This window comes from Loxodonta africana, chromosome 6, assembly GCF_030014295.1.
Source record: "Loxodonta africana isolate mLoxAfr1 chromosome 6, mLoxAfr1.hap2, whole genome shotgun sequence".
Lineage (NCBI taxonomy): Eukaryota > Metazoa > Chordata > Mammalia > Proboscidea > Elephantidae > Loxodonta > Loxodonta africana.
Genome location: NC_087347.1, coordinates 12,157,113 through 12,173,689, shown reverse-complemented (window position 1 = coordinate 12,173,689; position 16,577 = coordinate 12,157,113). Strand labels below are relative to the sequence as shown.

General features: G+C 43.0%; 2 protein-coding genes across 2 annotated transcripts in view; one reads left to right on the top strand and one right to left on the bottom strand.

Annotated features, from left to right (window-relative positions):
- The window catches only part of LOC104846635 (sp110 nuclear body protein-like), a 77,429-nt gene extending 75,720 nt beyond the window's left edge, over positions 1–1,709 (top strand). Inside the window, exon 5 of the transcript XR_010322214.1 lies at positions 566–1,709. The gene's annotated coding sequence lies outside the window, so the exon portion shown is untranslated. The remainder of the gene's footprint in view (positions 1–565) is intronic.
- Positions 1–16,577, bottom strand: part of SP110 (SP110 nuclear body protein) — a 48,318-nt gene that overhangs the window by 12,072 nt on the left and 19,669 nt on the right. The window contains exons 6-7 of the mRNA XM_023557779.2: positions 14,540–14,641; positions 12,057–12,125 (exon numbers count right to left, since the gene is read on the bottom strand). Coding sequence (XP_023413547.2) covers positions 12,057–12,125; positions 14,540–14,641 — 171 coding nt within the window. The remainder of the gene's footprint in view (positions 1–12,056; positions 12,126–14,539; positions 14,642–16,577) is intronic.

The following is a 16,577-nucleotide window of genomic DNA, read 5'->3' as shown; positions in this document are numbered from 1 at the left end:
TCCTGCTTATCCTCTGTGCTGATCGAAGTTGCCTACCCAAAATACTTATTTGTGCTTACATAGCCAGAGGAAAAAATCTTCCTCTGTAATCTTATTTCTTGATTGGAACCAAGGCTTGGGTAAGTGAGGTGGTTAGCACTGTAACTGACAGGGTTAAACAGTTCCCCCTCCTCCCATCACACCCAGCGTCTGTGAGTTCCTGGTGAGGGATTCTGTGTAGCAGCCCAAGGTCATCTTACTGTTTCTCTGCTTGCTGCTTTGCTACCCACCGCCCCTCCTCCACACAGACATGAGCGATAGGCTGCATAGATAAACTCCATGCATCATACCCTCAAAAAACACATGCCCCATAGCCATTATATTTCACCTCCCACTGCACCCCCATACATATTAATTAGTTCCTGGAATTGCCCACTTATTCCCAGACACTTCATGAATTATGCATAAGTTCCCTAGCCCGAACCCTATAATTGCCTTAGAATCCCCAACCTGAGGGGCTAGTAGTGTCAGTCTTCATTGTTCGTTCTTACTTTTCATTTTATTACTTCCCCGTTTCTTCCTCTAGGAGTGAAGGACCACCCTGGAAAATTCTAAACCCATCTGCAAATTGCACAAGGAGAGACTTGGCCCCTTAGAACATCTAAATGGGGACCTGGGGTTCTGATTAAAAAGAATAAATTGTGAAAGGTCTTAAATAAATATCTACAATTGCTGTGCCCTCCTCCCCATCCTCACTGAGGGAGAATTTATTAAGGATGTATTCAGGGGCCGTCTCTTGAGGGAGTGGGAAAAGGGTTGTCCGTGACTTATGTTGAGGTATAGAGGAGGTTAGACCTGGAATGCCTCTAGCATAACATCTAGTTCAACTCTCCCCTTTGCCTCCAGTGCCTACTAAAACAGCCAAAAGAAAACAAAGATATGAAAAAGCAAGAGCATTGCTGGAAAAAGGGAAGAATGATATAAAAGGCAAAGAAACCATTAATTAATTTGGAAAGACTTGAAGCAGATGGAGTCACACTGAGAGAGGAGGGACCCCTGAGAAGTGACGGGATGGTTGCCCCCAGCAGAGCCCTGAGGGTGCCCAGCTGTGGAGCACCAGGGGCTGATAGCAAGGCTAGGCATGGGGACGGGGTGTTGCTCTTGCATGGAGTGGCTGCCCCACCATTTGTCTCCAGGTGCTGATATGGCACAATGGATGAGAACTTGGAGCCACATCATGTAGGTTTGTGATTGTGGCTCTGCACTTCCTAGCAAGGATTACATAAATCGTAATCAGCATTGAGCAGGGGATTTGCTGCTGTAGATTCCTAATTTGGGTGATAAGGCAGAACCACAGGTAACTATGGACCACTATTGCAACCCCCAGGGGTTAGCATGGCCATGGAAACCTTCTAAAGCTCTCTGTCTCCATTGAAATGTCTTCTCAGTTTCACATGATTAATGTCTAGTAACCAGTTGCCTTTGAGTTGATTCTAACTCAAGGCAACCCCACGTGTGTCAGAGTGGAATTGTGTTCCACAGGGTATTCGGTGGCTGATTCTCCAAAAATAGATTAACAGATCTTTCTTCCAAGGTGTGTCTGGGTGGACTCAAACCTCCAACCTTTCAGTAAGCAGTTGAGTATACTAACCACTTGTACCACCACTCAGGGACTCCATGGTTAGCCCCAACGAACAGAGCTGTCCCAGACGCACTCCCAAGCAGATTCAGGAATGCTGGGTGGCTTCGGGAATTGAGGGTGCAAGCACTCCCTAACCCCCAGCCCAGGCTTCCTTCACTGGGTGTAGGCAGTTCATGAGTGATGATGGGCTTGTGGCTGAGGGCTTCTGAAGTCACCCATCCTGACCCTAGGGTGATGAGGACAGCTTTCTGGGTGTTCCCAATAATCCTGCATTTGGTTCAGACTCACCCACTCATCTCAGCAAACAGATCTTTAAGGATGGAACCCTGCAGTTCCAGAGACCCTGGAGAGAAGGCCTGCCAGGGAATATCCAGTATCAGCCAGTGGTTCCCACGGAGGACCCCTTAAGCTACAACAGCAATGGACTCGGAACCTCATTAGGCAGTGAGTGCACTGTACCAGGGGCTGAGAAAGCCCAGAGAGGGGAAGCCAGCTGGTTGGTGGGAGTAAACGGCCCCCTTCCCATCTCAAATAAAGCAGCTGACAGGATAAAAGTTAGTGAAAAAGACATCTATTATCCTTGGAGAGAATTAGTGGACTATTATGTTCATGATGCAAGAAGATCCCTGCTATGAAAAATAATCCATTAGAGAAGAAAGAAGTTCATGGTAATGAAAAGCATAATGGAGAAATTAGAAGAAGAGCCTAATAGAGACCATGAACGGCAAAACGGAAAAAAGCTGATCAGTGAATCTGGAGACTAAGTCCAGGAATTCTTACAGAACATGGAGAAAACTCAGGAGGTGATAATTATGCCTGAGAAGATAGGAGGTCTGGAGAAGGATCTGGGAGACCTAAGGTCTTTGCATATGAGCAGCTAAGGTAGAGAATGGGTGACTGGAGAAAAATCTATAATCAACTAAATAGTAAAAGCAACACACACCTTGTATCATTTATCCCCACAACAACCTGTAAGAAATGGAAGGCAGCCATTCTTCCCATTTTATAGATGGGGAACAGACTCAGATTTGGAGAGAGAATATCTGGCAGTCACCCAACTATATGAGGTGGAGCTGGCTTTAGGATTTGTATTTGCTGGACTCTTAGTCTTGTGGTCTTTCCATATTAGCAGAAATGCCTCATCAAGACTATAGGATCTATATGATCGATGAGAGCACAGGAACACCCTGTACTAAACCAGAAAGTTATAGTCAGGCAAAAGTGCTTCCACTTCTGCACTCTAGTCTCATTCACATGAAGGTTTAGCCCATATTACAGTTTAGCCCACACTAAAAAAAAAAAAAAAAAAAACTGGAAGTATCTGGGTTTATTTATTCGTTGGTGTAAAGAACAAAGAACTTGGAATTAGAACACCTAGGTTGATGTTAGCTCACGCAAGTCTTTTACCCTTTCATCGAATCAGTAAAATGGGCTGAATGATACTGACTCATTGTAAGGATTAAAAGACAAACGTAGAGCAAAGTGCCTTGTTAATTGTAAAGTGATATACACACATTTGTTATTTTCAGGGCCCCTGCATATGGTACCGTTGTGTAGAATTCCACCTGGAGGGGCGCCATGTGTATCTGAGACATAATCAATTTGTATAGGTAGTACAACAGTCTTCCAACAGAGGGCAGCAAAGGATCTGGCTTCAATAGTCTGACAGGTGGAGGTAAAGCCTTTTGCGGAAGGGACGCCTTTTTCTCAATCATAGGAATTGCATTTTGTGGTAAACAGAGGCCCTGCAATTGGTTTTACTACTTGATGAAGAAGAGTGATTTTAAGTATGAACTGTGTGAGACACAGAGGAGCTGGACATACATCAATGAGCAAGACTGACCTACATTCTGACCTCATGGGACTGTCACGGAGTAAACAAGAGCATAGACAATTGGTTACAGTTGTGACAAGTGCCATGAGGGAAAGATATTTCCCTATTTGCGGTGGGTCTGAAAAAAAAAAAGTAAGACAAATGTGAGTTATTTAAGCACCAACTGTATGAGACGGGGAAGAGCTGGCACGGGGCAAGGAGCAAGACTGAGCCACTTACTGACTTCATGGGATTTTTTGCAGAAGTGGAAAAGTTGATCCATAAATTTATACGGAATAGCAAGGGGCCCTGAATAGCCCAAATAATCTTTAAAAAGAAGAACAAGAGGCCATCTAAGATGCATCAACTGGTCTCAACCCACCTGGGCCAAAGGAAAATGGAGAGCACCAAGGACACAAGGTAATTATGAGCCCAAGAGACAGAAAGGGCCACATAAACCAGAGACCACATCAGCCTGAGACCAGAAGAACTAGATGGTGCCCGGCTACAACCGATGACTGCTCTGACAGGGAACACAACAGAGAGTCCCTGAGGGGGCAGGAGAGCAGTGGGAGGCAGACCCCAAATTCTCGTAAAAAGACCAGACTTATTGGTCTGATTGAGATTAGAAGAACCCTGGGGGTCATGGTCCCCAGACCTTCTGTTAGCCCTAGACTGGAACCATTCCCAAAGCCAACTCTTCAGGCAGTGATTGGACTGGACTATGGGATAGGAAATGATACCGGTGAAGAGTGAACTTCTTGGATCAAGTAGGCACATAAGACTATGTTGGCATCTCCTATCTGGAGGGGAGATGAGAGGGCAGAGGGGGTCAGAAGCTGACGGAATGGACACGAAAAGAGTAGGCGGAAGAAGTGTGCTGTCTCATTAGGGGGAGAGCAATTAGGAGTATATAGCAAGGTGTTTATAAATTTTTGTATGAGAGACTGACTTGATTTCTAAACTTTCACTTAAGGCACAATAAAAATTAAAAAAAAAAAAAAAGTAGGAGGGCTCACTTCCCAATTTCAAAACATACTATAAAACAACAGTAATGAAAACAGTGTGGTACCAGCAAAACGACAGACATAAAGACCAATGGAATAGTATTGAGAATCCAGAAATAAACCCATATATCTATGGCCAACTGATTCTTGACAAAGGTGCCAAGTCCATTCAATGACGAAAGAATAATCTTTTCAACAAATGATGCTGGACAACTAGATCTCCACATGCAAAGAACGAAGTTGGATACATATCTTACACCATATATGAAAATTAACTCAAAATGGATCAATGACCTAAATATAAGAATTAAAGCCATAATAGTCTCAGAAGAAAACTGGGGTAAAACTTCAAGACCTTGTTTCAACAATGGATTCTCTTAGAAGATTTGTGCCTTAGAGATGACACCAAAACCATAAGTAACAAAAGAAAAAATAGATAAATTGGACTTGAACAAAATAAAAAACTTTTGTGCATCAAAGGAGTTTATCAAGAAAGTGAAGAGACAACCTATAGAATGGGAGAAAATATTTGGTCACTCTATCTGACAAGGGATTACAACAGGGAATATATTTAAAAACTCCTACAACTCAATAACAAGAGACAAACAATCCAGTTTAAAAATAGTTTTGAATAGATATGTCTCCAAAGAAGGTATACGAATAGGAAATAAGCACATAAAAAGATGTTCAATGTCATTAGCCATTAAAAAAAAAAATTGCTATCAAGTCGGTTCTGACTCATAGTGACACTCTAGAACAATGTAGAACTGCCCCGTGGGTTTCCAAGGCTATAATCTTTACAGAAGCAGACTGCCACATCTTTCTCCTTTGGAGCGACTGGTGGGTTCAAACCGCCAACACTTCAGTTATCAGCTAAGTGCTCAGCCACTGTGCCACCAGGGCTGTTCTCATTAGCCACTAAGGAAATGTAAATCAAAACTACAATGAGATACCTCTTCACACTCATGAGGATGCCTATTATGGGACAAACTGAAATAACGAGTGAAGGGTGTGCAGAAATTAGAACCCTCATGCACTGTTGATGGGAATGTAAAATGGTGCAGTGCTATGGAAAAGAGTGTGGCAGTTCCTCTAAAAGTTAAGCATAGAATTTCCGTATGCCTCAGCAGCTCCACTTCTAGGTGTATACCCAAAAGGCTTGAAAGCAGGGACTCAAACAGATACTTCCTACAGCATTATTCACAAAAGCCAAAAGGCGGAAATAGGCCAAGTGCCCATTACCAGATGAATGAATAAACAAAATGTCATACATACATACAAGGGAGTATTAATCAAACATAAAGAGAAATGAAATTCTGATACATGCTACAACACGTGTAAACCTTGAAAACATGCTGAGTGAAATAAGTCAGACACAAAAGGACCAATATTGTACGATACCAAAAAAATAAAATAAAATCCAGTGCCATCAAGTCAATTCCAACTGGATTCTGACAATGACCTATAGGACAGAGCAGAACTGCCCCATAGGGTTTCCAAGAAGCACGTGGTGGATTCGAACTGCTGACCTTTTGGCTAGCAGCCAAGCTCTTAACCACTGCACCACTAGAGCTCCCGTATGATTTCATTTACATGAAATATCTAGAATAGGCAAAAGCATAGAGACCAAAGTTGATTAGTGGATACCAGGGGCTGGAGGGAGGGAGAAATTGGGAGTTATTGCTTAATGGGTACAAAGTTTCTGTTTGGGGGTGATGAAAGCTTTTGGAAACAAATAATGGTGATGGTTGCACAACAAAGTGAATGTAACAAATGTCACTGAGTTGTATACCTAAAAATGGCTAAAATGGTAAATTTTGTGTTCTATATATTTTACCATAATAAATTTAAAAAACAAAAAGAGAAAGTGGAGGGGAGAGAAGGGAAGGAGATGGAGGAAGACGAGTGATTCAAAGAGGCACAATGATAAGTGCAAGGGGCAGGAGCTAAGAGAGGGTCTCACACAGAGACCAGGCCTGCAGCCCCTGACCAACAGGAAGAGAAGGTTCAGCCCACCAAAGAACCTGACAGGGCTTTGCTTGGATAAGAGTTTTTGCCAGTTCCTAGGATGAAGGACTTAGTTTATGTTAAGGCTTGACTTAGGTTTGGTGTTTCTCCCTTAATTATTCTGGGTCTTTAGATGGTTCTGTGTTAAAGAGTACTTCCAGCTGAGAAACAGCCCCCAGCCACAGAGCAGAGAGATTAGGGGAAGCAGCGCTCCTTACATTGTTCACCTGGAGCATGTCACGTGGGCACCTTGTAAAAATGGAGACCAGTGTAGGTGGGGAGACCTGAGAAGCAGCGGAGGGAAAGTGAAAGACAGGAGAAAGGACAGGACACTCAGCAGCAGGTCAAGGCCCTGATTTGCCTCTTCTTTGCTTACTCCTTTGGAGACAACTCCAAACTACTTGTTTGTGACAACTACTTGTTGCCTTAAATAGATATCTTTTTTCCGTTTTTTTCCCTACTAAATAAAAATTAGTAACCTTTTATAACAGTAAACATAGTTTTACAAACTTTACATGTTGGTAATTTTAAAGTAATTTTCCCTGCCTTTCTACCATTTTGGTGAGACAAGATATATACGAGTCCTTATGAAAGGCAAATTGCAGCATTTACTAAGGGGGAAGAGCAAGCTCGTGTTAATAGACGTTGTTAAGTGCTGTTGAGTCAGTTCCAACTCATAGTGACCTGTGCACAACAGAATGAAACACTGCTCGGTCCTGTGCCATGCTCACAATTGTTGCCATGCTTGAGCCCACTGTTGCGGCCACTGTGTCAATCCATCTCGTTGAGGATCTTCCTTTTTCTCTCTGACCCTCTACTTTACCAAGCATGACGTCCTTCTCCAGGGACTTATCCCTCCTGAAAACACGACCAAAGTATGTGAGATGTAGTCTCGCCATCCTTGCTTCTAAGGAGCATTCTGGTTGTACTTCTTCTAAGACAGATGTGTTCATTCTTTTGGAAATCCATGGTATATTCAATATTCTTCGCCAACACCACAATTCAAAGGCATCAATTTTTTAGTCTTTCTTACTCATTGTCCAGCTTTCACATGCATATGAGGCAATTGAAAATACCACGGCTTGGGTCAGGCGCACCTTAGTCCTCAGGGTGACATCTTTGCTTGTCAACACTTTAAAGAGGTCTTTTGCAGCAGATTTTCCCAATGCAATGCATCTTTTGATTTCTTGACTGCTGCTTCCATGGGTGTTGATTGTGGACCCAAGTAAAATGAAAACCTTGACAACTTCAATCTTTTCTCCATTTATCGTGATGTTGCTTATTGGTCCAGTTGTGAGGATTTTTGTTTTCTTTATGTTGAGGTGTAATCCATACTGAAGGCTGTAGTCTTTGATCTTCATCAGTAAGTGCTTCGAGTTCTCTTCACTTTCAGCAAGCAAGGCTGTGTCATCTGCATATCCCAGGTTGTTAATGAATCTTCCTCCAATCCTGATCCCATGTTCTTCTTTATATGATCCAGCTTCTCGGGTTATTTGCTGCAGCATACAGATTGAATAGGTATGGTGAAAGGATATAACCCTGACACACACCTTTCCTGACTTTAAACCATGCAGTCTCCCCTTGTTCTGTTGAAACGACTTCCTCTTGGTCTATGCACAGGTTCCTTGTGAGCACAATTAAGTGTTCCAGCATTCCTATTCTCCTCATTAGCAATGATATCCCTGGTTCCACACCCTCTTCTAAATGCAGCTTGAATTTCTGGCAGTTCCGCGTCCATGTACTGCTGCAGCCATTTTGAATGATCTTCAGCAAAATTTTACTTCCGTGTGATATTAATGATATTGTTCGATAATTTCTGCATTCAGTTGGATCACCTTTCTTGGGAATAAGCATAAATATGGATATCTTCCAGTCAGTTGGCCAGGTAGCCGTATTCCAAATTTCTTGGTATAGACTAGTGAGCACTTCCAGCGCTGCATCCTTTTCTTGAAACATCTCAACTGGTCTTCCATCAATTCCCAGAACCTTGTTTTTCACCAATGCCTTCAGTGCAGCTTGGACTTCTTCCTTCAGTACTATCGGTTCCTGATCATATGTCACCTCCCGAAATGGTTGAACATTGACCAATTCTTTTTGGTATAGTGACTCTGTATTCCTTCCATCTTCTTTTGATGCTTCTTACATTGTCTAATATTTTCCCATAAAATCCTTCAGTATTGCAACTCGAGGCTTAAATTTTTTCTTCAGTTCTTTCAGCTTGAGAAATGCTGAGTGTGTTCTTCCCTTTTGGTTTTCTATCTCCGGGTCTTTGCACATGTCATCACAATATTTTACTTTGTCTTCTTGAGCTGCCATATGAAATCTTCTGTTCAGCTCTTTTACTTCATCATTTTTTCCTTTTGCTTTGGCTATTTGACGTTCAAGAGCAAGTTTCAGATTCTCTTCTGACATCCATTTAGGTCTTTTCTTTCTCTGCTGTCTTTTTAATGACTTCTTGCTTTGTTCATGTATGATGTTGTTGATGTCATTCCACAATTTGTCTGGTCTTCGGTCATTAGTGTTCAACACATCAAATCTATTCTTGAGATGTTCTTTAAATTCAGGTGGGATATACTCAAGGTCGTACTTTGGTTATCGTGGACTTGTTCTAATTTTCTTCAGTTTTAACTTGAACTTGCATATGAGTGATTGATGGTCTGATTTGCAGTCAGCCCCTGGCCTGGTTCTGACTGATGATATTGAGCTTTTCCATCCATAGTCTCTTTCCACAGATGTGGTTGATTTGATTCCTGTGTATTCCATCTGGCAAGGCCCACGTATATAGTCACCATTTATGTTGTTGAGAAAAGGTATTTGCAATGAAGACGTTGTTGGTCTTGCAAAATGGTATCGTTCAATCTCCAGCATTGTTTCTGTTACCAGGACCATATTTTCCAACTACTGATCCTTCTTCTTTGTTTCCAACTTTCCCATTCCAATCAGCAGTAATTATCAATGGATCCTGGTCACATGTTCGATCAATTTCAGACTCCAGATGTTGATGAAAATCTTCAGTTGCCTCATCTCTGGCCTTAGTGGTTGGTGTGTAAATTTGACTAATAGTCATATTAAGTGGTCTTCCTCATAGATGTGTGGATATTATCCTATCATGGACAGCACTGTACTTCTAGATAGATATTGAAATGTTCTTTTTGACAATGAATGCAATGCCATCCCTCTTTAAGTTGTCATTCCTGGCATAGTAGACCATATGATTGTCTGATTCAAAATGACCAATACCAGTCCATTTCAGCTCACTAATGCCTAAGATATCGATCCTTATGTATTCCATTTCATTTTTGACAATTTCCATGTTAATAGATAGAAAATCAAAAAATACTACAGAAGTCAAATTTTTCACATATTCGTATATACATTCAATACAAATACTAGGAATTAGTAAAGGGATGTAGCCTTATAAATATTGCACAGAAGAGACTTATAAAGGATGAAGTGTAAGGCACAAAGAAGTGGTTCTCAATGGTGGGTGATTTTGCCCCCCAGGGGACATGTGGCAATGCCTGGAGGCATTTTTGGCTGTTATAGCTGGGGAGTATTATTGGCAACTAATGAGTAGAGGACAAGGATACTACTAAACAGTCTAAAATGCATAGGGCAGTCCCCACACAAAAAAGTATCTAGTCCAAAATGTCCACAGTGCCCAGGTTGAGAAATCCTGGCACAAACTATACTGGAAAATATAAACTGATCTGACTATCTAAAAATGAAAACCTTCTCTGCTACCAAAAGCTTCTCAACTTAGTTAAAAGACAAAAACAAAATGAGAGAAATTGCAATAAGTATAAAGAAAGATTAATTTCCCTAATAGTTTTTTTAAGTCTTAAAAAAAAAAAAAGGGAAACCCTGGTGGCATAGTAGTTAAGAGTTACGGCTGTTAATCAAAAAGACTGGCAGTCTGAATCTGCCAGGTGCTTCTTGGAAACTCTATGGGGAAGTTCTACTCTGTCCTATAGGGTCGCTACAAGTTAGAATTGACTCGACGGCAACAGGTTTTTTTTTTTTTTAATGGGCAAATGTAAACAGGCGATCCTCAAAAGAAAAAAATTCTAATGACAAATGTATTAAAAATGCTCATATTTAAAATATTGGCCAAGATAAGGCTAGGTAATGTTGTGTTAAAGTATGACCTTCCCAAATCTCAGTGGTTTATTATAGGTGTTAGCAAACTACCGTCCTTAGGCTAAATTGGGTCCCTCGCCTGTTTTTGTAAATACAATTCTACTGCAACAAGCTAAGGGCATTTGTTTATGTATTGTCTCTGGCTGGTTACATGCTACAACAGTAAAAAAAAAAGAATTTTTTTTTTTTTTTTTTTTAGAGGTGAGTAATTATGACATAGTGTATGGCCCCCCAAACTCAAAATCTTTATTATCTGGATCTTTATGGAAAAAGATTGCTGAATCCTGATTTAGAACCACAAAGATTTACAACTCTCTCATGCTGCTTGTTCATCACAAGTTAGATGGGTCTCAATCACCTGTCATCAACACTCATGGTTCCAGCCTGGCACAGCAGCCTTTGTCTAGGATATTGCTAGTCTCAGTTGCTGGTTGGCACGGGCTCCTAAAGGGTTGGCCTGGAAGTGATCGCTCACTTCTGTCCATACTTTTTTGGCCAAGTTTCATGGCCATTTCTGAGTCAACAGGGCAGGGATGTATAACCTTCAGCAGGGGAGAGGGGCGACAAGGCACTGGAATATTTGGTGAACAATCGAGGCAACTTTACAGTATGTGTTAATTCTAGATATATAGAATAATAATAGTAATAATTTCATATACATATAAAGGTGAGCCATTAGGAAATAATCCTGAGAACATGTCTGCCGTGAGGATTGGAGCACTGGGCCTGCTCAGATCAGAGAGGAGCCTTCCAGACTCAGTGGAGGGGCAGACAAGGCTCATCCGCAGTGGTTACTCTACTAACGCGAACAAACGGTAGACACTGGGAAGTGGTTGTGTGAATCCACGTGGCCACAGAGGAGGTGAACCGTACACTGTGCAGACATTTACTTCTTCTTACCACCACTCTCAGACCCACAGGTCCTTGCTCTCTCTGTCCTTCTTGTCTTACCTCACCTTCTTTCTCTGCACGTCTCCTTCCTTCTACTATTACTTTCCACATCTCCCTCACTCCATGCCTGTTCCATGAGTGAGCCTCCCACACTGAGCCATTCCAATGGCAGATTCTGCCATCAGCCCTTATGCTCAGGCTCAGGTGTTTGGGCACATTCGGTCTTTGCCTTTTCGGCTCTGGTCATGACCTTTGAGTGACTGGCTGAATCACCCTTTAGTGACCTCCTCCCACATTAGTGACCTCACCTCTTACTTCTCCAGCCCCCACTCTACCAGGAGATACCTGAATCCAGGGTACTATTATTACTCAGGGCATCTGTTCCCCAAATGATTGCCTCCATGTTTCCCTAACTCTAACTCCCTCTTTACACAGTGGCAAAACTTGTCTTCATGTCACTTCACTGCTAGGCCCGTTCAATGATTTCCCACATGTTTAGAATAAAATTCAACTCCCCACCGTGGCCTACAAGGTGCTGCATGAGCTATTTCAGCCTCCACCTGTACCCTTATCTTACCTCTTGGGAAGATTTTTTTCTGATGTCTCTTTTCTGGAGTTGATAGGACACTTCTTTTTCTTTTCTTTCCTTAAAAAGAAAAGGATAAAGACAATGTATGATACATACACAGATCTGCCAACCTTATATGTCAATGATTTTCAGCCTGTGCATTAGGTAATGCCATTCATTGAATGGGAGAAAGAAGAAAGTCTCAGGTAGCAGAGGAGAGAGGGAAGAGGGGAGACGGCGACAATAGCTTAGGTAACTCATCTCTAGAAGCCTGGTTGAGAGAGCTATGGAAGCAGCAGAAATGAGATGAGGATCAAGGGAAAGTTCCTTTTATGAGATGGGGGTGTGGAGACCTGAGCATTGGTTGAGTGCAGATCCTGGTGAGAGGGAGATAGGGAGATGCTGACTATTCAAGAGAGAGAAGGCATGATCACGCTGAAAGGCAAGGTGGAAGGATTGCCTCAGAGAGGAGAGACCTGAAGGGGATGCAGGCAGCTGCAGTTAGGGTTTGCAGGGCTGATAGTAGAAAACTGGGGGATTCCCGCTGGTCTCGGTCACCTAGTGCTGCTGTAGCAGAAATACCAGAAGTGGATGCTTTAACAAAGAGAAGTTTATTGTCTCACAGTCTAGTAGGCCAGAAGTCCAATCTCAGGGTGCCAGCTCCAGGGGAAGGCTCTCCGTCTCTGTTGGCTCTGGGGGAAGGTCCTTGTCATTATTCTTCCCCAGTCTAGGAGCTTCTCAGAGACCCCAGGTCCAAAGGATGTGCTATTCTCCTGGCTCTTGTGTCTTGGTGGTATGAGGTCCCCCACCTCTCTGTTTGCTTTTTTCTTTTACATCTCAAAAGAGATTGACTTAAAACAACAACCCAATCTTGTAGATTGAGTCCTGCCTCATTAACACAACTGCTTCTAATCCTGCCTCGTTAATATCATAGAGGTAGGATCTACAACACATAGGAAAATCACATCAGATGACAAAATGGTGGACAGTCACACAATACAGGGAATCATGGCCTAGCCAAGCTGACAGATATTTTTGGGAGACATAGTTCAATCTGTGACACCACCTAATGCCTTTCTCTAAGAAGAAGGAGGCAAAGTCATCTATTGAGAAAAAGAATGTGGTTTCAAAGGATCATTGCAGAAGATGGGAGAAGCATGAGGTAGAAATGTCACACAGCGTGGAGAGATCATTTGAACCGGAATCACAGAGACACAGCAAGTACTTTCGGCCCCGCTGTGTGACTCTCTCCATCACTGCCTGCTTCTCAGATGCACTGTGGAGAAAGCAGATGATTAGGTGCCTCCAGGACTTGCCAGAAAGTTCTAGGAAAATCCAGAAGGACAAAGCAGGTTAAGATATTGGCCAAAGATTACTACAGTGATGGATCTTGGACTGTAAGTGGCTAAAGAGAGATGAAGAAAGGAGAATGATGGACTGGAAAAGAGAAAGGTCAGTGGCCAACCAAATGAGGTTGAAGGACAGCTACAGAAGGAACAAATTGCAAGGAAGAAATCAGAGAGGTAGTTTTGAATTTTTATTTTTTTTAACACTGGGCTGAAGAGGAGAGCTCAGAGGTTGAGTGATAGGTATAGAAGGAGCAAGCTTTAAAGATAGGTGTCAAAAAAAGGAATTTGTAAATTAATTATTGGGAAGTTGAGCCAGGTTTGCATGATGATAAGGCCTAGATCTGGTGGGTGAAAAAGTCATAAGGGACAAGCAGATGAAGGGTTTGAGAGGCCAGAGTGTTGGATGGATTGTCTGTTGTACACAGTGAAAGCATCAGGATGATGGCAGGACTTGACATGACAGAGAAACTCTAAGTCAGCCTTTGAGGAGGAGTGAGGAGGAATGAGGAAACCACTGGTTGAAGATGCAGTAGTTTTTCATTTGAATGCTTGAGCCTCAGAGGAAAGGATGGAGGAGCAATGGACTTGATGGGGACAGTGGGTAGCAAGGGATGGACGTCCATCCTGTCTCCCACCCTGAGGTGTAAGCGATGGTGGAGAATAGGCAGCCGTCTCTTAGAGGAAGTGGTGTCATCTCGGGAGAACCAACTCTCAGTTACAGACGGGATTTACAACTACTGCATTAAGAAGATCTTAAAGATTTCAGTGAGGTGGATTGACGTAATAGCCACAACAACGGACTCCAACACACCCACAGTCATGAAGATGGTACAAGACCAGACAACACTTCATTCTGTACACGTAAGGTTGGCCATGAGCCTGGTGGGACTCAACGGCAACCAACAGCAAGAAAGGATGTCAGAAAAGTCGCTTTCAACGGGGCGTATTTTTAGGGCCATGATGCAGTCTGGTTTCCCTACTATTTTCAGAAAGGTCAGTGAGGAAGATGCAGAGAATGCGAATTGAAAAAACAAACAGTACTGGGCAACACGACCACAGTCTTCACTGGGTGCTTAGGACAAGGTGAGTTTCAATAACAGAAAGCAGCTTTGAATGCGCCCCCCACCCCCGACACACACACACCTGCAGGAGAAAGGTAACCCTCACGTTTCTTGTTTGGAGGTGTGCTGGATACCTTTTGGGGATCTTGGAGGCCATTTGGTTCAGGAGAATCTTCTTTTATCCCTGACAAAAAACAAACAAACAAATAGAATTCATTTCAAAGGTCAGAACAGGCTGATGAGAAAGCTTTAAGGGAAAACTTGGTAGGACCAGAAGGGAGGAGGACTGGGAACGTCAGTCGGAAAGGTGCCCTGGCTCTGCCCGGGATTTATCAACCTGTGGTTTTTTTTTTTTTGCTTACTGTTAGCTACCTGGGTGACTGTCACCGCGGACCAGGGAAAATTCCCCCCCAGTGGAGGGCTCAGTCTGACCCTTTTAGAGAAGTGCCCCTACGTCTTGCTCAGGGATGAAGCTAAGAGTGGTGGCAGGTGGTAACACTTGAGTTCTGGTGGCTGCGATGAAGAGGAATATCTTTGCCATGTGACAAATACATGTTCTTGCCTAGGTGTCTGCATATGGATGTTCTTTAAATGCTGTCTCTGCAACGATTTCATATTAGGAAATAGTGAAGGACGCTAAGTGCCTTGTATATTCATGTGAATATACAACGACTATATGAAGATATGAAGAAAGCAGAAGGTAGCCTGTACTCGATGGCATCTGGGTGGTGCGAACAGTTTGCATTCACCTACTAAGCTAAAGGTTGGTGGCTTAACTCCCCCGCCCCCCAGAGGCACTGCAAAAGAAAGGCCTCTGCTTCTGTAAAGATTGCAGCCAGTTCTACTCTGCAACTCATGGGGTTACAACAGGTTTGGTTTGGGGTTGGGTTAACAGTAAATATACACCACCCTTTTTTTTGCTGTACTAAGAAGACAGAAGGCCTTGAAGCTGTAACTAATAGAGCCCAGCTAATGTAAGGCTGCCACATTCTTCTTGTTTGGATGATGCCACGAGATATCTCAACTTCTGGCCTGCTTAGGAACAGGAATCAAGGAAGGTGGGGAGCAGTCATCAGACTTTTGAAAAAAAGATTTCTTTTCAAATCATTTTAATAATATCTACTCTTAAAAATCCAAATGCTATAGCAATGACTAGGGTTGAAAGTCAAAGTTTCCAGAGTCAGAGTGGGGGCTAGGATGGAGAATCATCAATGTCTGACGGCACCCATTAATTGTTGGACCCACACAGTGGTTTTGTTGTTTGTTTTGCACCTTGAGGGAGCAATTTTGAACATCACTGTATTGAAGTGGCCTCAGCTTAGTGGCTGAATCAAATGGTCCTACCCTGGCTCAATGCCCTGTCTTTTCCCCTTGGGTTCCTGTCACAGCCCACCATGTGGCAGAAGAATGTTCACCCTTTGCAGACACCTTACTGGTATTTGAAGTCAGTGTCCAGCAGGTACTAGTGGGGCTCCTGTCCCCTGTCATCGGTGCCCCCTCCAAGTTGAGTTTTTCCAGTCTCTGCCCCCTTTCCCTCCCTGTGGGCTTTGTCTCTGATCAGGAGCTTGGGGCTCCTGCCTATCCAAGCTCCTGGAATGCTGGGTGGGCAGCTGGAAGCTGGGCCAAGATGGTAATTGACAGTGGGGAGGAGACTCCTGTGCCAGGAAGCTCCACTGGCTTTTCTCTTGGTAGACGTGAAAACAGGCGAGCTTAAGTCTTCCAAATCAAGATTACCTTGCACAAGGCCTCAAGAAGCAGGGGGCATCTCTTGAGGGTCTTTTTTATCTTTTATTTGGGAAGTTAGGTTGCTACTGGACACTGGGATGAGGAAGGAAAAGAATGACAAATCCCAGGACCAGGAACCAAGAACCAGGCACCAGAGTGAGAGAAGAGAGAACAATCTATGCCAGCTGATAAAGATGACCAGCAGATGGAGCACCAAGCCCAGGGCAAGGGTGAGACACACTGGGGAACTGAACAATCATTTACTTTCAATTTTACTTATTAATTTAGTGAAGGCACTTGTTCTTTCTTTTGAAAATCTAAACCCAAAAAAAACCCACTGCCGTCGAGTCGATTCTGACTCATAGCAACCCTATAGGACAGAGTAGAACTGCCCC